Source organism: Schistocerca serialis, chromosome 8, assembly GCF_023864345.2.
Source record: "Schistocerca serialis cubense isolate TAMUIC-IGC-003099 chromosome 8, iqSchSeri2.2, whole genome shotgun sequence".
Lineage (NCBI taxonomy): Eukaryota > Metazoa > Arthropoda > Insecta > Orthoptera > Acrididae > Schistocerca > Schistocerca serialis.
This window is the reverse complement of record NC_064645.1, coordinates 486,999,363-487,025,980: the sequence shown is the minus strand read 5'-3', so window position 1 is coordinate 487,025,980 and position 26,618 is coordinate 486,999,363. Positions and strand designations below refer to the sequence as shown.

The 26,618-nt window shown below is 39.3% G+C and overlaps 1 protein-coding gene across 1 annotated transcript in view; it reads right to left on the bottom strand.

Annotated features, from left to right (window-relative positions):
• Positions 1 to 26,618, bottom strand: part of LOC126416745 (ubiquitin carboxyl-terminal hydrolase 20) — a 187,938-nt gene that overhangs the window by 65,164 nt on the left and 96,156 nt on the right. The window contains exons 11-13 of the mRNA XM_050084581.1: positions 21,343 to 21,521; positions 12,359 to 12,551; positions 11,561 to 11,815 (exon numbers count right to left, since the gene is read on the bottom strand). Coding sequence (XP_049940538.1) covers positions 11,561 to 11,815; positions 12,359 to 12,551; positions 21,343 to 21,521 — 627 coding nt within the window. The remainder of the gene's footprint in view (positions 1 to 11,560; positions 11,816 to 12,358; positions 12,552 to 21,342; positions 21,522 to 26,618) is intronic.

Below are 26,618 nucleotides of genomic sequence, written 5' to 3'. Positions count from 1 at the left end.
ATTTCCGTCTGATGCCGCTAGCCGCGTGCCGATCGCATAGATTTTGGTATCTTCATGTTTGGCAGCTCAGTCGGCACCCATCCGTGACAGCGGGAACATCCCTGCGTGTCTGGTTTTTTTTGCTACTTGAATTTGAAATGTGCATTGCAATCGAAAATCCCACCAGTTGTGAGGTGCAGTCTGTGATACGGTTTTCGCTCGCAAAAAATCTAAAACCTACAGAAATTTATCGTGAACTGTGCGAAGTGTATGGAAACAACGTAATGAGTGAATGTTCCGTCCAGAAATGATGCATTTGGTTTAAAAATGGCCGAACCAACATTCATGATGAAGAGAAGAGTGGACGACCGAGCACTGTGACTGACAATCTTGTCACTAAAGTTGATGAAATGATTCATGAAAATCATCGCTTCACAATAACGGAGTGTTTGCTTTTTCTTCCACAGGTTTCCTGGACATTGTTGTTTGAAATTGTCACTCGAAAGTTAGGCTACCACAAATTTTGTGCATGATGGGTGCTTACAGAGCACCATAAAGAACAGTGAATGGGGGCAAAGTTGACATTTCTGGAGACCTACCACAAACATGGTGATTCATTACTGAACCATAATGTAACCGGTGATGAGACTTGGGTGAAACATGTCAATTGCGTGACAAAATTACTGTCCATGGAGTGGGGGCACACAAGGTCCCCCCAAAAACCAAGAAAATGTTTGCAAGCGTTGTCAGCAAGGAAGTTGATGGCGACAGTGTTTTGGGATAGGCAAGGTGTGCCGCTTATTAATTTTCTCAAACGTGGAGCAATCATAAATTCTGCCTGGTACTGTCAAACTTTGCACAGCATTAGAAGAGCAGTTCAAAACAAATGCTGAGGAAAGTCAGTCATTCTTCCAGATGTATACAATAACGTGTATTTCTTGTACTTAGTTTTTTAATGCCAAAACGTACCCTAATTCCTGAATAGCCCTCGTAGCACTACAAGTTAGATGAAATGTAATACTGTAAGGCACAATTTTATTACTGTACAGTTAGCAAGAATGAACTTTTATTACTTAAAATACACTTAACCTTTTGTGTGGAATGTTATGAAAGTCTCATCTATTAAAACCAGTTACCTGTGGAGTGTTGTGAAAGACCCATTTTCCTCACAACGGTCAACATCCTTGAAAAGCTGGTTGCAAGAATTTTTGAGGCCATTAAAATTTTTTGCATCATACCACGAATTACTGAGAGGGTGTCCCAATCATTTCTTTGGAAATATCAACTGTGTGGCAACATTGGAGGCAAATTTTTGAGTATTTACTGTTAAAATTTGAGTTGAGAAAACAAGAATGTGTAAAATTTAATTTAAATATTCTTTTTCTTTCATCAGTATATTAATTTACAGTTGCAGTGTACCTGATATGTTAGAATAAAAGTTTAAAAATGTAAGGAAACGATATACTGCTACTTGCAATAAAGGTGGCATGTTAAGCTGCCATTCCAGCCCGAGCTATCAGAGATGGTGATCATGTATGTTTAAGATGTGCTTGTTTTTGTGAATGAATGTGTGTGTGTTACTTTTTCTGACAAAGGCTGCGGCCGAAAGCTAATGTGTAAGTGTCTTTTAGTTGTGCCTGTCTGCAACTTAACATATCATCTTTATGGTAGGTAGCAATCTATATTTTCCTTACGTTGTTGACATTTCAAGCTGAAGTTTCCATTGTTAGAATAACTCTACACATTTGCAAATATTACAGCATCTGAGCTTTAGATTTTATTATTAAAAATAACACTGTACATCACAGAACCACATGTCAACTAAGTTATTGCAGTGGTGTTGTATAGGACAATTTATTACAAAATTAATGGCATTATAGTACTTCTACCATAGTCAATTTAACAGACAGTCTAAACCCAGTAAATATCATGCCTAATGTAATCTCCCAGGATAGGAATTTAAAATTCACCCAGACTTGAATGTTCAGTTTAAAGAATTATGTTTAACTAATTTAAACAGCAACTGTATTCTTCAGTGTAACAGACATTAGCTAGGGTAAGATAGGTTACTAGGTTACACGCAACAACTGCTACCCACTCACTGCTGACTGGCATGTTACTGACACAACTACAAAACAATGTCTGTCTAGACAATGGCAACCTGGCAAGGTTTGCTTGATTCCACATCCCGTATCCTATTTCAACCTTGGTAACTTTTTCCTCCTTTCTGCACTCTGTATATTATTGGCAATTTGCACATAACTATTTTAAATTTCCATATGAATGAAAAGGCACATGTGTTGCATGCACACTACTGAGAAGATTTTACTGCTCTAGCCATCTGAAATTATTGTCTTAAGTTTCCATTACCGTTTTATGATAAAAGAGAGAAACTGAACTGCCAGTTATGTGGCCTGTTGGGCAGAGATACAAGATTTTTTAAATTTCCAATTGCACAGCATAAACACCAGCCATGCGGCAGGTGAATGGTATGCACAGTAAGTGACAGCAAATTTCCCGCATCACACACACTGTCACTGCTGAGTTCAAAAGGTCAGTGTATGCTGAGCTGCAGTCGCATAAACATGGTCACCTAAGTTTATTCTCCTGCCAAGTGTGAATTGTGAAGCATTGTTTGTTTCCTCGAGCAGAAGGGAATACTCCAGCAGAAATTTGTTGAGGAACAAACCATGTGTACAGATAAAACTCTGCGAGTGAAGGTGTGCGTGACTTCTGAAATTATTGTGATCCCTGACAATGCCTATGAAAGTGAACAACTCTTTAACTGATCTTAGCAGCACATTTTAAATCATCTGTCATACTATCCCATGAACAGAAAAAGTGACTATATGAGGGCAGCATTTCCAAAGTAATTAGGAGCTTTGAGGTAACATATAACTAATGCCTCAACCGCTACAGTGATTATGTTGAAAAGTAATGATAATATAAATAACTTTTGGTAATACATTTTTATACACGCTGTCTTATTTATAGCTCATCCGAGGTTAACATTGTTATACCTGGACCGCTGAAACATGTCACTTCAAGGTCACTCCCCAAGCGCCGTAGAGTTGGTAGTATAACTAACAAACAAGTGAGGAACGGGAGGCGCTGCGTCTTCTGAACCAATAACAGCACCAAACAAAAGCCAGTTCCGGCGTCAAAGCTACCACATTGCCGGCTTCCATGTAAACATTGTATGTTAGTGCACAAACGCCTGCTGTTGTGTTGTGATACCGCCTCGACTACAGTTTTTGTTTGTTAAACAATGTCATCAAAATAACGATGTTTAACAAGCGACAATCCATTGCGCCGTGGAGTGCCATTAAATAGCCAGGATTTGGAATTGCTACATAGGACGCAAGAGTTTTAAGAGCAAGAAAAAGAACTTGTTTCTGTTCATGGGCATGCGTCGATTCCTGCCGATAAAGTTTTAGAGCATACCTCGAAAACTCTAGGACTCAGTGAACGAAAAGTTATAAGGAAAGGGGAGCTACTTCAAGACTTACAAGGCAGTGAAGTAAACAGTATGGAAGAAATCCTCTGTGGAAGGAACAGTGTGTTTGTAAGTACTCCGGGCAAGAAAAAAAAGCAGCCTTGTCCTGGTACAGATAATGATTCTTTCCAATCCGATGTAATTCGTCGGCACATATACGGACACTATAAAAGGAAAGAATACCCCACAATAGTGAAGTTGCTAATTTCTTTAAAAGAAAGTGAACTTTTCTCAGGGGGGAAAAACGTCACTCAAGATGATATTAAAAAGTATAGGCTTCCGTTTTAAAAAGTTATATGGACGAAAACTGTTAATAGAAAAAGCTCATGTCGTTGCAGCTTGTACCATTTTCTTACACAAAATTGTAGTAAAGGACATACACTCAGTCATATGCCAGAATGGGATTCTCACTCTGCAGTGGTGTGTGCACTGATATGAAACTTCCTGGCAGATTAAAACTGTGTGCCGGACCGAGACTCGAACTCGGGATCTTTTGCCTTTCTCGGACAAGTGCTCTACCAACTGAGCTACCCAAGCACGACTCACACCCCATCCTCACAGCTTTACTTCTCGTCTCCTACCTTCCAAACTTTACAGAAGCTCTCCTTTCTTTCAGGGGTGCTATTTCTGCAAGTTCGCAGGAGAGCTTCTGTAAACTTTGGCAGGTAGGAGACGAGATACCGGCAGAAGTAAAGCTGTGAGGACGGGGTGTGAGTTGTGCTTGGGTAGCTCAGTTGGTAGAGCACTTGCCCGCGAATGGCAAATGATCCCAAGTTCGAGTCTCGGTCCGGCACACAGTTTTAATCTGCCAGGAAGTTTCACTCAGTCATATGGTTAGACGAAACCTGGGTCAACGTTGGAGAATCAGTTGAGAAATGCTGGACAGATGATACTCCGAATAGCAGCGGTCATCAGCCAACAGGAAGAGGATCATGATTAATTGTGGCCCATGCAGGCTCTTCGAACGGCTTTGTGCCTGAAGGACTTCTAGTTTTTCGATCGCAAAAAACTGGTAACTATCATGAGGATATGGGCCACCCACGGCTTCTACAGTGGTTTAAAAATTTGTTGCTCCAGTTCAGTGTTCCGACAGTTTTTGTGATGGACAATGCACCATCCTATTCCATGATTTTAGATAAAACTCCCACCACAAGTGACCATAAAGAAACTATGGTGCTGTGGTTGCAGGCGAGAGACATTACTGTGGACATGAGCATGATAAAGCTGCTGTTATACTCGCTCGTGAAACAAAATAAGCCTGTGATGCCTAAATACGTTGTAGATGAAATTTCAATTGAACAGGGTCACTTGGTAATTAGGCTACTGCCTTATCACTGTCATTTTAATCCAACTGAATTGGTTTGGAATGAAGTCAAGGTGCACATCAGAAGTAACAACAAGACTTTTACTATAACAGAAGTGGAAAGACTGCTACGTGAAGGTTTTGCTACTGTAGATGCTGCGTCATGGAGGGAAAAAGTAGACCATGTTGCTAAACTAATAAGAGAAGCACAGACTATAGATGGAATTATAAATGAAAATAAACAATTAACAATTTCTTGTAATGATGATGATGATGATGATGATGATGATGATGATGATGAAGACAATGGTTTTGGTGCCGATTCTGATGACAGTGAAGGAGAACTGGATGGAATTGTGCAACTGACATCGTAAATTGGTGAGTGTAAATGTATACAGAATTAATTCTTTTATCTCTCTGCAATCGTGTAGGCTATGCATGTTTTGCTTTATTTCTTTCTATGAGTGTGGATAGCGTGTTATTTGGGATGCTTAGATTACATTATTATACGACGTTTTACATGCAGCTATTACTGTAACAATTTGGAACGACTTTTTGTAGATACTGTCATTAACTTTGGGTGTTTTTATTTCCTGGTTTAATATACTATCAAACACTTAGTCTCCATCGTTGTTCCCTCCATTGTTAGAAAAACGTACTTTGTTGCACTTACATATAAATGATGATTGTAGCTTACATTTACAAAACGTTCTTCAGAGTTGTGGGCATGTGCAGTGGCAGATATTGCAACCTCGCAATCGCAGTGTAGCTAGCTACCCACACGCGAGCTGCCAAGTGACATGTTTCACCGGCCCGGGTATAGATACATTGGATTATATTACATTTTGCCTGCTGTCCTTTAGGGGCATAAGAAATTTAAATCAGGAAAAACTGAACGCAGTTCTTCTTAATTACTGTTCCGCCATGTGGGATGTTCTACATTTTGACCTTTAAAGTTTCGTAATTTTGTAACAAGTAAGAATCCTGCAAGTTGCATTTTAGAGGTGCAAAACCATCAATTCATTAAAACCATCAATTCATTAAGTACCATGCTCCCTGATCAGCTACAAACACTGCTTGATCTCATTACTCAATGCCTTTGTTTTCTCTTCTTTTGCATCATCTTTCCTTTCCCTCCAGGGACAATTTTCAACACTTCTCGTGTTATTCCTCTAGTCTAAAATAGGTTCTCATTTTTCAATCACTTGTTGATTCAAGAGTTCACAAAATCTTGATTTTCTGGCTGCTAGGATTGAAAAATAATATGCTAATTACGAACAAATAGCAGAAATTCTGCCAAACATGAACATGTAAATAGCATCATTAATATAGTCATGGAAAATCTTGAATGGAACATAACTTTCTATACACTTCCCAAAAATCATAAATTTAATAAGCCTGTAGCCAGTTACATGTAAATGTTTACTTTGTAACTTGCACCGAAATGACTTCCTTTCTCATTTACCAACAGTGACACCCTACTCCCCTTAACCAACCTGCCTGCTTTAAAGATGTATACCCCCTCCTGTGTGTCAGTGCTATGCCCCTTGTACTTACCTATACAAGCCCCTTAAAATCCAAGTGGCTTAACTCCACTTTCTGTTATTTTTGTCATAGGGTCGGAGTCTTGCCCAGCAAGTGGCAGTCTGTTGACAGTGTAGTGTAATTTGTTACTCACATACCAACTGCACTGGTAGCAGTACAAGTCTCGTCTGTAAGCAGACACATCTATCTGTTGACACCTGAAGTGGTGTATGTGGGAGTTACCTCAATGTGCCCACCATTGTTCTTTAATTTTTTGCACCATGTTCAGTGTAATTCATCCTGTGTTACACTGATAAAAACAACATCAGGGAAGTAATTATGTGGGATGACAACAGATCTCACGATGAATATATTCTATAACATTTAGAGTCTTACAGTGTTGGTCAGTATTTTTTTTTATTTTCTCATTACCTTGCGACTTTAAATCAAAATCAATAGTTTCTTGTGTTTGCATGCTTTTACCAATATAAAGTACAACATTTTACATGTAACAGCCGACAACAGGGAGGGAGAGACAGCAAGCAGACAGGTTAGGAAAGTGGAATCAGTTAACTCAGTCTGGTCCAGATTGTAGAATTAAGTGTTATACAATGGCATTTGACTTTGAGGGGGAGACAGAACAGAAGGAAAGTAAGTGACAGTAAAATGAGAGAAGTGGCGGGAGGAGGCATAGGGACATGTGGAGGTAAGTGAGGGACAAAGGCTAGTAGAGACAGACTAGGAGAACTGTGGGACTGCAGGATGTATTGTACAGACAATTCCCATTTATGTAGTTCAGAATAGCTGGTATTGTGGGTAACAATGCAAAGGGCACAGGTAATGAAACAGGCATTAAAATCAATCATTTTGTGTTTCGAAGAACATTCTGCCACTGGGTGGTCAACACTGCCCTTGGGTACATTTTGACAGTGGTCATTCATCTGGGTGGACACCTATTTGATGGCCATGCTCACAGAAAAGGCTGCACAAAGGAACAGCAGGAACTGGTGTAAGACATGACTGCTTTCACAGGACTGGAATATGATGTGCTGGATAGGTGCATAGAACATGTCTTGCACCTGGGTGTTCCACAGGGGTACAACCTATGTGGCAAGGGGTTGAGTGTAGGTGTGGCATATGGAACAGTTGGGAAAGATAGGAAGGAGGAAAACTTGGGGAAAGGTAGGAAGGAGGAAAACTTGGGGAAAGGTTGGAAGGATTGTGTGTACAATGTTCCTCATTTCTGGGCGTGATGATAGATTGTCTCAGCCCTAGGAACATAGCCGAGTTGTTCCTGTTGTGGGTGATACTAGGCGATGAAGGGAAGAAGGGTTCTCCTCTGTATTTTCACTCCTCAAACTCTGAAACTGTTTTCAACGGATCGTTTTACAGCTATTTCATGTGTTTATTTTTCTATTTTCATAGTTTATTTTCAATGTCCAGTCTGCATTTTTTCTTTTAATGTATACCTTCCACTTCCACACCCAGTACTCTCTTACAGTGATTACCCATGCTTAAAACTCTCTGACATCATTTACATTCCTTTTCTTATATCTGCAGTGGCAGTGTCCCAAATAGACCACTGCCCCATCTACCTATATCATTTCAAAAAGGCATTCCTATTCCTAGCTGCAGCTCAGTTATGCATCCCATTTCTACAGTTCTCCCAAACTCAGAATATCCCCCAATGGCCTAACCTCTAAAACTCCTTCTCTCTACATTTGCAGCCCTCCTTACACAATGAACTCCCAATCTTCAGATTTCTTCCATCCCTATCTCTCTCATACATTGTATGAGAGAAACAAATTTCTGTGCCACAGGCATCCATGACACTTCTGTTCCCTTTGTAACGTGGAGTTACTGTATAGACCCTAGATATGTACTCCCCACCTCCCAAATTTAAATTTTTGGGCTCCAAGATTTGGGAAGGTACGCCAGATCAACTTTAAAAGTATGCCAGTTTAAAGATGTACTCCCGAGTTAGGGCACCACTGTCTAAAAACACCTAGCCTACACTCAAAACTCCTCTCCAACATCCCATCACAAAACCCAAATCCCAAACAAATCCAAAACAATGTTCTCAACTCTTGATGGGAGAAAGAACAGACACTTATGGCCAAATATAGACCCTGATTTGACAATCCTGCCTATGGACAAACGATCCACCACTGTCATGATGAACCATAGTTATCACCCAACAGACGGTATCTGCCACCTGTCAGGCTCTTCCTCCTGCAAGTCCTAACAAAGTGATACCATCCCAACAGTCCAGCATGTCTTCCACTCCCTACTAAAATCCTTAGGCCCATACCAGAACCTTTCCCCTGAACCCTTCTCTTACTTCCTCTAATGCACCATCTGTAGGCCAGCCAAAATTCATAAGCCTACCGTATTTACTCGAATCTAAGCCGCACCTGAAAACTGAGACTCAAAATCAAGGAAAAAAAATTTTCCCGAATCTAAGCCGCACTTGAAATTCGAGACTCGAAATTCAAGGGGAGAGAAAAGTTTTAGGGCGCACCTCCAAATCGAAACAAAGTTGGTCCATTGTAATATGAGACACAATTTAGGTCGAATGATGACGATACAGCTACAGTAGTTTGGTTCGAGTCGTAAGCTTAGCAGTTAAGCTTTACCAGGTAGCCATTGCTATGGGTCAGGCCCGTATTTATACAGGTACCCTTCCTTTTTCACGTGCTTCATCTGGTTTGAATTGATTGCTTATTTTTCTTTGATCTGATAAGTGCCGTTCTCTTTGTTATTAGGTGTTTACGTCACTCTAAGCTGAAAATACGTTGTTGTACTGTGTCATGCATTGTTTGTCACATTCTGATAATGTGTGTTTACGACCTGTCGCCGATTGCGGCATTGCTTCTTTTGTGCGCGTTACCGCCACTTACAATAAAAAAAAGAGAGGAATTGTCTCATTAGCGAAACAATGGCAAGAGACTGCTATTTGTTGTTACTTACACTGCTGCTTTCTTTGATAATGATCAACAAGAACCAAATAATAGACTGCGTATGATGGATGTTCTGAACGAGAGTTTAGCTAAAATTTTTCACCATTTGAAAATCTTTGCAGACGCCTCTTTAGTACATTTCATTCTGCACAGAAATTAGAGTCATCTTAGATTTAAAAATCTAGTCAATTGCCGTGCTTCATTTCTGACTGTATCACTATTAGGCATAAGAATAATACGAATACAAACATGACATGATATGTATATTCTTCCGCATTTGCTGTTGTCTCACACTAGTTTCGTAGTTTATTAGGCAGACAGGATTTAAATGAGATAGCAGCAAACACGAAAGAATACATGGCAAAATGTTTATATTCGTATTATTCTTATGGTGAAGAGAATACTGCATGTGATTCACAATTCATAAAAGTTCCTATTAGCAACCATCTCTTCTCACAGGTAGGAAAAAATTCAGAACATAAAGTTCGCCATATTGACAAACATCCCAAACAGTCTTGCCAGTCGGATTTTCATAGTACATTGAAATGCTGCTACATTCGAAGATGAACAATACAGAATTTGTATTTACTTCGTTGGATAATGTATGAAAATGCAGTGGTCGAAGCTTGGCGCGGAGAAAAAAGCTCGTCTTCCACCTTTTTTTAATTTATTTACTGACTCAGAGGTTTTGGCGCCAGTATTTATCTTTGTGCCTGCAAAGCATGCCTGTGTAGCGCTACATATATTCGACGGCAGAAGTTAGTTGTGGCGGCACCTACCAACATTTTTCAGAACTTCCGCTTATTTTGCACTCGATTCTAAGCCGTAGGCGGTTTTTTGGATTACAAAAACCGGGAAAAAAGTGCGGCTTAGATTCGAGTAAATACGGTAACCACCTCAATGCCCCATTGCAGCTGGTAACTGTGTTCTTACAACCCAGCATGCCACCTCTCTGATGGCTCCATCGAAATCTCTGTCCATATCAAGCCTGCTAATCATCAACAATATGTCCACTTTGATATCTGTCAACTAGAAAGTCTCTCCAATACAAACTGGCCGCTTATGGACAATGCATCAGCAGTAATTAACTTGCAAACCTAGTCCATAAACAGATCTCCCATTTCATAACGATTACTGTTCATAGTCCTTCAACCACTCCTGCAAATCAACTGCAACAGAGAAACCCCATCATTACCCTGAATCACTCCTAATTCAAGCAAATTAACCACTTCCTTCACCATGGCTTGGGCTACCTATGATCTTCCCGAAAATGAGGAACATCCAACCCACACTCCTTTCCATCTCTCCTAGAGTGGTAATAGAAGGGTGTGATTTATTTTGTAATATTTTGGGTGTGCCATGTTCACTGTTGAAGCAGGGATGAAAACTTTGCAAAACAATGGGTCTAGTTTGACATAATATATCCAAAAATTATGACAGGCAAGCACTCAATATTAAGTAAATAGCAGGTGTTGTGTACACACACTCAGTTCACATTTTTGCCTATTTTCAACGGCTTGTAAGACAACAATCAAAAGATGAACATTTCAGAAATTTTGTCCATAAATGTGAATTCATCAAGATAATTTAGTATGAGGATCATTGGCCACAAAGTTATCGACACAAAAATTATTATGGAATTGAAGAAATGTGGAAGAAATTTAAGTAATTTCAATATTCTGAAAAGGAAAGTTGCCACTCACCAAATAGCAGAGATGCTGAATCGACTCAGCATCTCCGATATAAGGTGAGTGGCAACTTTCCTTTTCACAATATTGTTACATTCCATCCTGGTTTTTCCACTGTTTGAAATTTAAGTAGTTTGTTTGAAATCATTACTTTTCATATCCAAACCTTCACTGTGGCATAGGGCATCTTTGTGGAACACTTTTAAATACTACTGAACCACTTGAAACATGGGTACTGACGGAACTAGTAATGGCTCGTAAAAGTCAGTCGTGGTTTAGTAACAAAATTCAAGAAGCAGAAAGTATTACACAACAAGAGCAAAGGAGCTCCGAAGATGGTGGATAAGCTAAGGCTAACTGGGATTATGCAGATTATATTACCTGCATGCATTAAATAAACATGTGTACCAATATATAAAAATGTTAAGCCATATAAGAATAAAATAGAGACATTCATCAACTCTGACTGAAAGTACCTTATCTGTGGAACAATCATCTTTTCTAGGAATCACATTTCATGTGTACTGAAACTTGGACACCTCATTCCATCAAAGAAAACATCATCAACCATATATCACAAAGAAATAACTTATTAGTGTAATAAACTCACGTCTCATACAGGTACTCCCACACTGGTTGTGATAATATGGTACACAGCTGGTGCATATCCGCAGCTTTGGAAGGCTGCACTCTGCCATGAGCACAAAGAAAGTCAGAGTTGTCAATCGGACCTGGCTCTGAAAATGTGTTAAATTTGTTGACCCACTGCTTGGAGACATAGAAATCTAGAGATGGTTCATTGGATGAGAGTTCAATGAGTTCAACAGCTCGCTGGCGTTTCTTTCCAATCTCGTCACATGACTTCCTATTTATGAAAGGAAAAAAAAAAAAAAAAAGAAAAAAGAAGTAGTAAAACTGCTTTTAATTTAATCTTCAAATAGCCTTAAAATGTACGTACAAAATGGAAAAAAAAGTAAAACTAGTTTTAATTTAATCATTTAATTGTTTTAAATTGTAAGTACAAAAAGATAAAATCTGTTTATAAAGCCATAAGGTGGTAACACCATTTAACAGAAACTGTTTCGAAGCTTCGGGTTCCACACTGATTAATATTCACTAATATCCCATTCTTGGTAAATCCTACAAATGGCATAGTATTATATTTGCTTATGAGAAACTAACCTCCTGGTTGTTATAAGTATACAAGCCCTGGGGCTAATACAAATAGAAACACCCTCGAGGGTAAAAATATGATTCTAATGATGAACAACTAACTAATGTAAATGCATGAAAGAATGACCAGAAGAAATTGTCAGGAATTAATTCTTGCACTTAGGGCAGGGAAGAACTATTTTATGGGTGAAAAACTTAGTGCCAAAACCAAACATCAGTTTTAGGGCAGACTTACTTGTAGAAGAGAACATATGCCTCACAGTTCTGAACTGTTTCAGGAGACACTTGTGTAACATACTGGTCATCAAATTCAAACCACTGCTCACTGATACAGTTCAGGGAGTAACAGGTGTAGTGACCACCACCAGCTGTTCCATGGTGGCAAATCACGGACATCAAGTCGTAACTAGTGACTTGTGAGACACAATCTGAAACACAAAAGAAATATGTCCGATCACTAATTTAAAATATAAGCCATTATGTATGAACAGTAAAGTTATATTCACCGGTTTCCGATCATGCCCAATCACTAATTTATAATACAAGCCATTATGTATGAACAGTAAAGTTATATTCACCGGTTTCCAGTCACAATGACACAAAGCTACTAACGCACTAACAAATACACATTCATCTATTTTGTTTCTTAATCAGTAAGTTGACTTCTTCAAATCTAAACACAATGGTAACAAAAAAGGTGATGGTGAAGGGTAATAAATAATTTCACCCCATTACACTACAGCATTTGTGTTTCTATATACAAACCAGCAAAACTCAATTAACAGGTCACTAAATAATCTTTTCCCCACCTCATCAATAATAACTCATCACGACAGCATGCACACAATTTACTGAATGATGTGCACAAACTGTGCAGCTTTCTACAATGGCTTTATCATGGAAAAACTGTATGTAAGATAACCAAAATTAATTAATTAATTTTTTTTGTTCCTTATACTGCCCATCCAACTCAGAAGATACAGTTGCTGAAAGGTTCAAGGAAAATTTGAGTGTCATTTTGAATAGATACCCTAATCTTAAACTATAGCTGGTGGTGACTGCAGTCCACCACAGACAAGTTGGCGAGAATACAGATTTAAAGCCAGTGGTAGGCAGAAAAAAAATCATCCAAAATTGTACACAGAAAATTATTTTGAGCATCTAGTCCATAAGCCCACATGAATTGTAAATGGTTGTGATAACATACTAGACCTCTTTGTCATAAAAAATCATGAGAAAATAGAGCTCATCATGAGATTCCAGAGGTTTGTGACCACAAGGCTGTTGTAGTGAGACTGAATACCGTAACATCCAAATCCGCCAAACAACTCAAAATACAATTATTTCAAATAGGAAATAAAAATTTGCTTGACAACTGTCTAAGGGTCAGTCTCCACCTCTTCCAAACTATGTAAGTTTAGACCAAACATGCCTTAAACTCTAAGAAATACACCACCTGACAAAAAAAAGTAAAGCACAAATAAGGGGAGGAGGAAATGAGATGAAACTGTACTGGTTTAAAGGGTATGTGTTGTTATTTCAGCAATTACAATATTGATTTAAGTTTATAGTGAACTCTGCAACATAGAGCCCACTTATCAGTATGATGTTGCACCTCCTTGGCCTACACAGAAGCACCGATGCAGTTTGGAAGGGTGTCAGAAAGCCGTTGTTTATTCTTGAGGCAAACTTGCCCACAACAGTTGTAACTGGTCCTCGACAGCCTGGCTGCTAGGACTTGGACAAAGTTGGTGACTGAGCTGGTACCACAAATGTTTTATTGGGGAGAGGTCTGGGGGTCTTGCTGGCCACAGGGTACCTATAACATCACGCCGACAGTTCATAGGAATAAGTGCTTTTTGAAAAGAATGGCACCATGAACAGTTGTACAGGAGATAACACATGAGAATGCAGGATATTTGCAACATACTGTTGTACTGTCAGAATGCTCTCAATCACTAACAGCCGTGAGCTGAAGTTATACTTGATGGCTCCGCACATCGTGACACCAAAAGCATCAATGCTGTGTCTTCCCAAAACATTGGAAGAATGCGACCTCTCCCAGTGTCACCGGATACTTGCTGACGATTGTTATCCAGGATAGTGCAGAACTGCAACTCGTCACTCGGCATCATGCAAAGCCATTCATCAGCTTACAAGTCGTGGCACCTCTCCAAACACGGTCATATGTGTTGTGGTTTTAATGGCAGTCAACACATGGGACAGTAGCTCCCTAGTCCAGCAACTGCTAGGCTCTGACCAATGGCGCAGGATGACAAGAAATAGTCAGGGAGTTTTTTGTTTGATGTTGGATGCAAGACTTACAAAAAAATCAAAAGACATTCATAGCACTTGTCGACCTAGAAAAAGAATCCGGCACTGTAAAATGGTGCAAGATATTTGAAATTGTCAGGAAAAAAGGAGTAAGCTGCAGGGATAGACTGACCAGATGAATCCATAATAGAGACATGTAAGACAATGACTCATTGATGTTACATTATTGATATGATTTTCATAAAAATACATTAAATTTAAGGAAGTTGCAGTAATTGGAGGAATGTTAATGCAAGCGTTTAGTCTGGTTCTCATAGGCGAATGTCAAAACCCAAAGTAAATAGCAAAAAATGTTGAAATATGTTAATAAAATTTTCTCGGACTTCCAGCCGCGTCAGGTGGTTAAAATCCCACGAGCTTTCGACTGAGCTGTCCTCAGTCATTGTCAAGTGGTAAGATTTTAACCACCTGACGCGGCTGGAAGCCCGAGAAAATTTTATTAATTCATATTGCCGTGAAACCATGCATTCATACTTGAAATATGTTAGATACAAAAATTCTAATATGCCAACAAAAAAAAGGAAAAGCCATTACAAAAAAGCCATCATTGTAATCATATTAATTTAAAATGTTATGTAAATTTTAACACAATTTTCCAGTAAAATCATTCATATTATGAAACTGTAATTACATCTTTTGCCTTAACAGCAGAGTAATCAGTTTGTGTAATGTTAAAAAGATTAAAAAGTCAGATTGTAGGAATGCAGCTGAGTTGGGTTTGGTTTGAGGTGAGTAAATGAAGATCTTTAATCATTGAAACCACATAAGAATGTGAAAACGTTTCATAATCCCCTCAGGACTTCTACAGTGAACATTAATAATATTTAACCTTTAGGTGACGAGGTGTTTTTTCCCATGCCCCCATTTGCAATCTTAATTTCTGTCACTAAATTAACTTTCAATTTTCGAGTTTTATTAATTCTTTTGCTAAATTAAGTCAGAGTGTAGCGAAATTCATTACTTCTGACAAACATTCAGTTTTCACACAACATGTGTCAACCTTCAGTTGCCACACTTTTAGCGCTAATTATATGTGCAATAACCTTTCTTTTTCAGTTATTATAGTAGTTGTCCATAGGACTGGCGACCGTAATTTTCCCCAAATATCAAATATCTAATTAACGCCAATTAATTGTTAACGTGACGACTGCACATTTACTTTCTTTATTAATTTGACCCTTTTCTCAAAATTAATTTCCACCAATCTCATTTGCATTTTTCCTTTCATTTAGATGAAACCCTTTCCTCCTTCTTTACCGACAGATTAACTTCAGTGACTATTGCTTTTCCCAAATTTCCATTAGGTGCACGCGGTTTAATTTTTTACTGTCATTAAGGTCGATAAGTGAGGGGGAGGTTACAAAGCGTTGTTTCACTGCTCAGTATTTTATCAAATAAAACTGATCAAGAACATGTGTTATGAAGTTTCTACAACTATTAATAAACTTCACTGTTATTAGTCCTTCAATTCCAATACTATACTATGACTTTTTGTATCACAATTTCACCTTCACCGCTCAGTACTGGGCTAATCAAATTGACATTGCATGATATGACGTGATGTGATGAAGGACGGTGTGAAGACACCCTGAGGTGACGGTGCCGTGACATGGTAAGACACAACATGACAGCTACTGTGAATTGGTCTCAATGAGAACAGCATGTTAATTGGGAGTAAACTGCAGAAAGACAAAAGTAATGAGGAGCACGAGAAATGAGATCAGCAATAAACTTATCAAAATTGGTGACCACAAAGTAGACAGAGCAAAGGAATTCTGTTATCTCAAAAGCACAAGAACATGAAATACAAAGCCTATCACAGGCACCAAAGAGGGCATTCCTGGCCAAGAGAAGTCTGCTTGTATCAAATATAGGTCTAAATTTGAGGAAGAATTTTTTGAGAATGCGCACTTGGAGCACAGCATTCCGCAGAAGTGTAGAGTTTGAGATGTGGCACTGCAGAAGAATGTTGAAAATTTGGTAGACTGATACAATACGAAGTGACAAGATTCTCTGTAGAATCGGGAAGTTAATGAGCATATGAAGAACAATGACAAGATGAAGGGACAGGATGATAGAACACGCCACGACATAGGGAAATTACTTCCTCAATGCTACAAAGAGTTGCAGATGGTAAAAATTGTAGAGAAAGACAAAGTTCAGAATAAATCCAATAAAAATTTGAAGACATTGTTGCAAGTGCAACAATGAAAAGTAGAAGTTGGCACAGGAAAGCAAGTCACACCAGTCAAAAGGTCGATGGGTGGAGGGAGGGTGGGAGGAACTACCAGTCTCATAAACCATCTAACTTTCCACACTCTGACTCACAGAACACCAGTTTTGTTTTACCCAACGACATTTTCCAGGGTATTTCGCACCTGTAGACCCAAAAGGAAACCTGTTTTATCTACAGAATATTGTACCCAATAGCCTGCCATCATCATTAAGCAATACAATAGACCTGCATGTCCTTAGAGAAAATAAAGGGTGCAGTTTCCCCTCGCTGCATGCACACCATAAGATACATTTTGAGCAATACTTATGAAATACCAATGCAGTTTTAGGTCTTCTGCTGCTGCTGTGTGTGTGTGTGTGTGTGTGTGTTTTCCTTCAGTTTTTCCCCCTTGTGTTGCTTTTTCTTTTCTTTTGTTCTCTCTCTCTCACACGAGAGAGAAAGAGAGAGAGAGAGAGAGAGAGAGAGAATCTGCACTCACATTCATTAATTTTATGACATTTGGCTGTATTAGCATTTCTTCACATCAGGACATGTGAAAAATAATTTTATGCTCGTAACTCAACGTCCCAATCTGCATGTGAAATATTTTGCCTCGTTTATGAGTTATCCTGTATATAAAACAAAAGGCGCAAATATTACAACAAGATGTTCATCATGGATCCAGATGGTTATATATATATATATATATATATATATATATATATATATATATATATATATATATATATATATATATATATAAAAAAAACAAAGATGATGAGACTTACCGAACAAAAGCGCTGGCAGGTCAATAGACACACAAACAAACACAAACATACACACAAAATTCTAGCTTTCGCAACCAACGGTTGCTTCGTCAGGAAAGAGGGAAGGAGAGGGAAAGACGAAAGGATGTGGGTTTTAAGGGAGAGGGTAAGGAGTCATTCCAATCCCGGGAGCGGAAAGACTTACCTTAGGGGGAAAAAAGAATGGGTATACACTTGCGCGCGCGCGCGCGCCCACACACACACACACACACACACACACACACACACACACACACATCCATCCGCACATACACAGACCTGCCAGCGCTTTTGTTTGGTAAGTCTCATCATCTTTGTTTTTAGATATATTTTTCCCACGTGGAATGTTTCCCTCTATTTAAAAACAAAGATGATGTGACTTACCATACAAAAGCGCTGGCAGGTCGATAGAAACACAGACAGACACATACATACACACAAAATTCAAGCTTTCGCAACAAACTGTTGCCTCATCAGGAAAGAGGGAAGGAGAGGGAAAGACGAAAGGATGTGGGTTTTAAGGGAGAGGGTAAGGAGTCATTCCAATCCCGGGAGCGGAAAGACTTACCTTGGGGGAAGAAAGGACGGGTATACACTCGCGCGCGCGCACACACACACACACACACACACACACAGATATCCATCCACACATATACAGACACAAGCAGACATATTTAAAACTCTTTGCCTTTACAAATGTCTACTTGTTTCTGTATATGTGTGTGTGTGTGCGCGCAAGTGTATACCCGTCCTTTCTTCCCCCCTAAGGTAAGTCTTTCCGCTCCCAGGATTGGAATGACTCCTTACCCTCTCCCTTAAAACCCACATCCTTTCGTCTTTCCCTCTCCTTCCCTCTTTCCTGATGAGACAACAGTTTGTTGCGAAAGCTTGAATTTTGTGTGTATGTATGTGTCTGTCTGTGTTTCTATCGACCTGCCAGCGCTTTTGTATGGTAAGTCACATCATCTTTGTTTTTAAATATATTTTTCCCGCGTGGAATGTTTCCCTCTATTATATATATATATATATATATATATATATATATATATCTAAAAAGAAAGATGATGAAACTTACCAAACAAAAGCGCTGGCAGGTCGATAGACACACAAACAAACACAAACATACACACAAAATTCTAGCTTTCGCAACCAATGGTTGCCTCGTCAGGAAAGAGGGAAGGAGTGCCCTGAAATGAGATCCATCCTTCATGAAATCCTCCCCACTCCACCAAGAGTGTCTTTCCGCCATCCACCTAACCTTCGCAACCTCTTAGTTCATCCCTATGAAATCCCCAAACCACCTTCCCTACCCTCTGGCTCCTACCCCTGTAACCGCCCCCGGTGTAAAACCTGTCCCATGCACCCTCCCACCACCACCTATTCCAGTCCGGTAACCCGGAAGGTGTACACGATCAAAGGCAGAGTCACGTGTGAAAGCACCCACGTGATTTACCAACTGACCTGCCTACACTGTGAAGCGTTCTATGTGGGAATGACCAGCAACAAACTGTCCATTCGCATGAATGGACACAGGCAGACAGTGTTTGTTGGTAATGAGGATCACCCTGTGGCTAAACATGCCTTGGTGCACGGCCAGCACATCTTGGCACAGTGTTACACCGTCCGGGTTATCTGGATACTTGCCACTAACACCAACCTGTCAGAACTCCGGAGATGGGAACTTGCCCTTCAGCATATCCTTTCTTCTCGCTATCCGCCAGGCCTCAATCTCCGCTAATTTCTAATTTCAATTTGCCGCCGCTCATACCTCACCTGTCTTTCAACTTCATCTTTGCCTCTGTACATCCGCCCCGACTGACATCTCTGCCCAAAAAATGCCCAAACTCTTTGCCTTTACAAATGTCTGCTTGTGTCTGTGTATGTGTGGATGGATATGTGCGTGTGTGCGAGTGTATATCTGTCCTTTTTTCCCCCTAAGGTAAGTCTTTCCGCTCCCGGGATTGGAATGACTCCTTACCCTCTCCCTTAAAACCCACATCCTTTCATCTTTCCCTATTTCCTGATGAGGCAACCGTTGGTTGCGAAAGCTAGAATTTTGTGTGTATGTTTGTGTTTGTTTGTGTGTGTATCGACCTGCCAGCGCTTTCGTTCGGTAAGTCACCTCATCTTTATCTTTATATGTAATTTTTCCCACGTGGAATGTTTCCCTCATAAAGACAAAGATGAGGTGACTTACCGAACGAAAGCGCTGGCAGGTCGATAGACACACAAACAAACACAAAATTCAAGCTTTCGCAACAAACTGTTGCCTCATCAGGAAAGAGGGAAGGAGAGGGAAAGACGAAAGGAAGTGGGTTTTAAGGGAGAGGGTAAGGAGTCATTCCACGGTAGTTGCCACATTTATATGGATAATTATTACAATAGCTCCAAACTAATGAACTTGCACTTTACACACCAAGGTTAAACAGGACGAACACTACAAAAAAGACGTATCCACAAAACTGTCTAGAGGAAATAGTACAGTTCATTAAAGTTGATAAGAAGTTTGCTACATTATCACAGAATTTGTGAATACAGTGGTGGAAGTATTGAATACACGCCAGCAAATCTCAAAACTACTACTAATAATTATCAATTATAACAAAACACATTTATTAGCAGCTTTTAATACACAAATTTTAAACTGGGTGATTTTTAAAATAGTAAGCAGCATGTCTGAAATGTGTTACAACCTATTCCAATAAGAAGGATTCTCGTTAGAATCCACAATCAAAACCAGAAACTTTAAGACCATGAGACACTGAATGCAGCTTTGAATTCTATGTTAATTTTGTTTACTATGTGGAATGAACTTTACTGTAGTGGAGAAAAGTTGACAAAATTAATTCAAGTACTGGCTGGTTGGTCACCGATCCACAACAGCAGAGAACTTAGGATCAGAAAGCGATTTGTGTGACCATGTGGCATAACATGAATCTCTTTATTAATGTTAATATTGTATCTATGTACACTATGCTTAGCATAGAGAAAGTAAAATTGTGTGTACAACATTCTGAGCAGATATTTGAATGAACTATCTGAAGATTTAGAAACATTACTTTTTGAGATAAATATTTTGTGTATTTTTATTAGCACGGTTATGTGGAAGAAACTGCAGAGAAAAACAAGGTATGTGTGAAACTGTCACATAGTCTATAAACAGATGAAATCCTGTTTGAAGGAATTAAGAGAATACAGCAGATTTGTACTAACAAGCTTTACATTATTTGTATGAAAATGTATGACAGGACTATTTCAAAGATCACAGTTTACCACAATGGTAACGAGTTTTGCCTTCAAATATTCTAAACAGCAGCATCACTCCAGTGCCAAGCAAACACAACAGCCTGCAATGAACTCCGATATTTCAATCAGGGTTGAGAACCATGCACCTCATTCATGAAGACAGAGCCGACAATCAAGTTTTCTTACATGGAGTAAACTGTATCTAGTTTAAAGCTGATGTCTACTGACTAGCATATACAGGGTGGGGCAAATAAAAGTGACCTTAACAGCTCCAGGTGGAGCATTTGCCCACACAATTGTCGTGATATGCTGCTCTCTTGCGACAGGTGTTGGGTTGATTTGGCAGGACCCTGACGCATTTTCTGGTGTGCGGGCATGTCTTGGAATGCTCTTCATTGGCACTTTGACACCATTAAACTTCTCGGCAAATAACTGGCCACACCGTTTCCAAGACTTTGATGTCACACACACACACACACACACACACACACACACACACACACACACACACACATCCAATCATATCCACTCATCGAGGCAACTTTTATTTGCCCCACGTCATATATGTAGAACATCAATTACATTTAATTATTATAAATATAAAAAAAAAAGATATACCTTTATGTAGGTAGGGTCTCATGTCAAGGCCTTCCAGAGGGAAAGATACATAACTTCCAATTTTGGAGCTGTACATTAACTCGTGCCGAAATCGCTTCAGATGGATGCAGAGAACTTCTGGTAACTCCAGAACTTTGGAGTATTTGACACCATTTCGAAGTAAATTGCACTTTTCACAGCTGGTAAAACAAAACAAAAACATAAAAAGAATATCCTGCTAATACTTCTACAACAACAGCTTTCATTTTACATTTTAATGAAATTTCTGCACAATTATTTTTTTTAGTGTACTGCATATTTTGTTGTCCTTTTCTTTTGTTGTTATCATTAGATACCCTCACACTTAGCACTACTTTTTGTACAACTGTGATAAAACTCACAGAAACCAGGCAAATGTCGCAAGAGGACTTTTTCAGCTTTATCTGTATTTTCTACACGACTTTCCATGGCAGTAGCATAACATTACCAACATTCTGAATTGATCTTTCTTTATCCAGTACTAATGAATCCAATTATTATCATATTTCAGAGTCAAAGAATTACTGAAAACTTCTCTTCATGCCACATCTCCATACATTTTCTGAAATCTAATGTCTATTGTAACAAAGAAAGAAAACTTCAATATAATTCAAACACTTAGCGATACTTGCTTAAGCCTGCAATTACATCAGGAATATATTACACCAAAATACAAATATACATTTATTTTTTGAGAAGAAAACAATATCAATTTACAGTATATGAGAGATATAATTCTCTCAATACTCATGGCCCACCTTTACTTGGCCTCCGCGAGATAGTTGGATGTAAACTGTCTTCGTGCCACACCGAAATGTTTACCCTCATTGCCAACCTTAGTTACATAGCAGTATTGCACCAAAACAATAAGTAGCTGTTGTCAATACAGCACTGACCTGTGTGTGGCATTGTCCTTAATGACTGTCAATATTATTTACAGAAATCAGTGAAGTGACTGTACTTGATCTTTCTAGCAAAGTGATTCACCGTCATCTTTTGTGTCTCTTCTGTGACATTACATCTTCATTTATTTTATACGCTATAATCTGGCTGCTGCAGAAGCAGGAGGCAGGGCTAGAGTCAGTAGCCAATGAGCTACGAGATGACTGCAGTTTTCCGCTCCTGGCATCCTTCACCCAGGACCCGACTAAAAGTGTGCGATCAGTACAAAGCTTTTGGGACCTTGTAAGGATACAAATTTCCACGTGGTTAAATTTGGGATTTTTCCCTTAAAACTCAGAAGTGCAAAGTTTTCTGTATACTTACCATTGAATATACAAGGGCGTGCTGATAAGTAATACCTCCGAAATTTTTATACTTTCCTCAATAATGGATCAGGCATTAATTGTCAAGCTTATTGCTCAGTCAACTTTATCGCTTTGCTGATGCAGGTTGCAGCCCTCTGTTGCTAAAGGTTCTAAACTGTACAGTGTAATGTTGCCATGTGTAACTTAACTAAGCCGGTGTGCAAGAGTCCCTCAGAAAACTGGCAGCATGAATTCGAGGAGTTTGGTCACACACAGAATACCCTCTCCTTCAGCATGACAATGCCAGACTACATGTGAGCACTGCGACATTTGCAACAATTGAACGCCTTGGGTTCACTATCATTGACCACTCTCCATACAGCCCTGCCTTGGCTCCTTATGATTTTCATCCATTTCCAAAACTTAAGGAACGCTTTTGACGAGTCTGAGTGACGAAGTGTTGCAAGGAGAGGTGAGTTTGTGGCTCTTTCAACAAAGTCAAACATTCTACAGTGATGGTATCAACAAACTGGTCTCTCTCTGGGAGAAACATGTTCATCGCCAGGTTGACTATGTTGAGAAATAAACAGGCAGACATGAAGAATAAAGGTGTAGAATGTTAATGAAATTTGTTACATTTAAAAAACTTTAAGAGTTTTCACATAAGAGATAAAGAGAAATTACTTTCCAGTACAACCTCATAATAAGTAATTGTGTCATTTTTTAAATGTTGTACTACATCATATGTATTAAATAGCACATTTTTTGTACATGGTATGCTATGTCAGATAAAGACATTTGCTTGTGGTTTATTGTTATTGTTTTGATGTACTCCTTGGGCAGTGCACAGCAGTTTGAGGTCATTAGCAGATGTCAGAAGCATGTCATGGACGTTCCAACACTTTATGAACATATGAACATTGAAGGGGCTCCTTGGAGAAGGTGACAACGACAACTGCCGAGCAAGGAAAAAACTGTAAGCAAGTTGAAAAGAAAAGTAAGTTCATTTTAATCTAACTGAGATATCGATACAAAAAGCATGTTGTATATGGTCTAGCAATAAATGTACACTGTTGTACTATCCAGTGGAAATTTGTTTGGAATAACTGAATGAAAAGTAAAAAAATACACTGAAAAGAAACACACTTCAATAATAATATTTTTTACAATTCAGCCACCCAGAACCTTCTAGTGTGGCAACCCTGGCGGGAAAAACTAATCTGGAATGAAAGAAAATCAAATTGAGAATTATAGTAGAAGACGAAAAAGTTTACTACAAGGATTTACAATACTTTTGCATCTGGACTTCGATAAGTTCACCAAGGCTAAAGATGTTTGGAGGACAATTAACAAGAACAGTCAAATTCATAGAGTGTGGTTGCACTTTAATACAGTGAGCAATGATAGGCAACTGCACACAATAAAAGAAACTCTGCCAACTTCAAGTGGGGAGAAAAAAAAGACAACCCACTGTTGAACTTTATGTCTTACTTGAAGTGAATTAAATGATTTTTAAATAATTATTGTTATCTACAAAGAAGAAATATAAGTCTATCATTCGTGACAACGTAAGTCAACAAGTTGTCATCAGGTGAATCAACAAGAAGCCAAATGAGCCATTAAATGTCACTTGACACCTTTCGAAAGCAAATATTAAATATAGAAATGATTTCAACATACTGAAGAAAATTAAAATTTTCTCAAGGTAAAATTCAACCAAAATTTTCACGATGAAAGTAATTATACAGACTCACATATATTAAAATTCTATCACGCACAAGCTCAACCTATAAAGAGAACAGTTCAAGAATGAGACAGTAGGATGCACCACTGCCGTGCTCTGTTACATTAATATCAGCTAGCAACATGCATTCTATTATGGGCCACTCCTGCACAACACAGCCACGCGGCACAGTAAGCAGACAACACAATATCTACATGTGATGAGATGAGGCAGACAACACCAGAAACTGCAACCAGAGGCATGAGGCAATAGCAGATCACCGACACAGTCGGTGGTTTGCAGAGTACATCTCAACAGAAGGCGAACAGAAAAGTCCAGTGGGTCCTGATCTTTTAGGATTTCATATACTGTTAAGTGAGTTTTTAATTGCAATTGATTTTGTCAGATAATTAAGTGAAATGGTTCAGGGAATGTTTAATTATGAAGCCAGTTGTCAAAAACTGTTCAATGAAGAAAGAAAACTGACTAAGGGAAGTTACTTCATAACAAGAATAAAATGAAATAGTTTATTATTAAAAATTGCACTGAACAATACACAGCTGTTCTGCTTTATTTTTTATTGAAGACAACTGATTTCGGTACTTAATCAGGCCATCTTTAGATCTCAGAAAGGAAGTCAGCTAAGCAATGTCCAGTTGCAATGCCAAATGCAACATTATTAGCTGTCCATGTGTAACGGTTAACTCCTGATGACATCAGTAACAATAATTATTAGTTCAAAAGGACAAGGGATATTAAAGGGACACAGTTTTAAATCAGTTGACAGAAATTACATCAGAAATGAATGAAAGTTTTGCTCCAATAAATGACAAATTTTCTCAAATAGATAGTGGGTTTCCTAAAATAGATAAAACACTCGTTGAGGTAATTTCTATGTTAAATGTTAGGATGGACAGACTAGATAATACAATATACTCAGGAAAAAACAAGACTCAAGATTTTGATGATTACTTTGTTTTAGTGGAAAATAAGAGCGATGGTGATGTTGGACATTCTGACACTATTAATTCAGTACAGGAAGTTCCACCAAATGAAGAACAAACAATTAATACTAATAAATCATGATCATCAGTTACTACTGACAGATAGGTATCTTTCACTGGATGGTAGCTCCAATTTCAGAGAACTTAATCATCTGTCATTATTGAGAATGTGCAACCTCCTGATACTGTTCAGATCATATCATCATTACTCACTATTGAGAAGTTACTACCTTCTGTTACTACAGAAAAGTTGTCATTCATACAATGTCTGACCATTCCCCTGGTCACTATGCCTTGGCAACTGCACCCGTTTCTCTTGGGTAGCCCAGATGCAGACTCACAGGCACTAACTCATTAAAGGTGCTTGCTTCCCTGCTCAATGCATGCGCACCATTCAAAAGTGGCACTGTGATTGAGAACCTATTCCTTCATCCACGATCATGTGGTATCACAGGAATATCAATACATCTGCCTTTATAGGCAGTGGCACAGCTGCCAGTACACAGACAGGTCCCTGCTCTGAGCCAGGCACCGGCTGTTGGGACAAGTCCCAGCTGCTCCACGTGGTACAACAGACAGTCACTGGGTGCGTGCCATGCCACTGCCGCGCCATCACACTGGGCGCCTGGCACACTCTTGCCGCGTTGTCACACTGGGTGCACCCTTGCCACATCGGCTCACCAGGCACCTGGCGCAAACTTTGCGCATTGTCACGCCAGGCACGTACTGCACCCTTGCTGTGTCACCGTGGCGGTTGTCTGATGTACCCTTGCCACAGTACCACACCATGAGCTAGCAACACCCTTGTCCCAGTACCACATCTTCCGTGCCCTTGCTACAGCCTCCTTATTGACACCAACAGCACCCATGTTGTGACCTTATGACGAGTTCTTTCCAGCTCTCTTGCCGACATACCACAGAAAACATCAGTTGCACTACCACTGTCATAGTAAGTAACCTTTCTCCTGATAGAGTAATAAACTATTTCAGGTGCATACCTGGGAACTCACCATTTACTGCATGCTGCGCTCACATTCATGTGAGGACACTTTAGTTGGCGGCAAGGATAAACAATCCACTGGCCCTAGTGCTAGCACTTTACCTCGTCTGACATCTTTCTCCAGCCGTGCCTGATCCTACTCTGCACTCTGTAGTCTTGACCGGCCCTTCTTCCACAGGTGACGAGTCTGGTTGTCAGCTGATGAAGAGGCTGTTTTCAATCAGTGTAACCAGCATCTTTGGTGTGTGTCATCGCCTCTAGGTACGGCTGCCACCATGACCTTC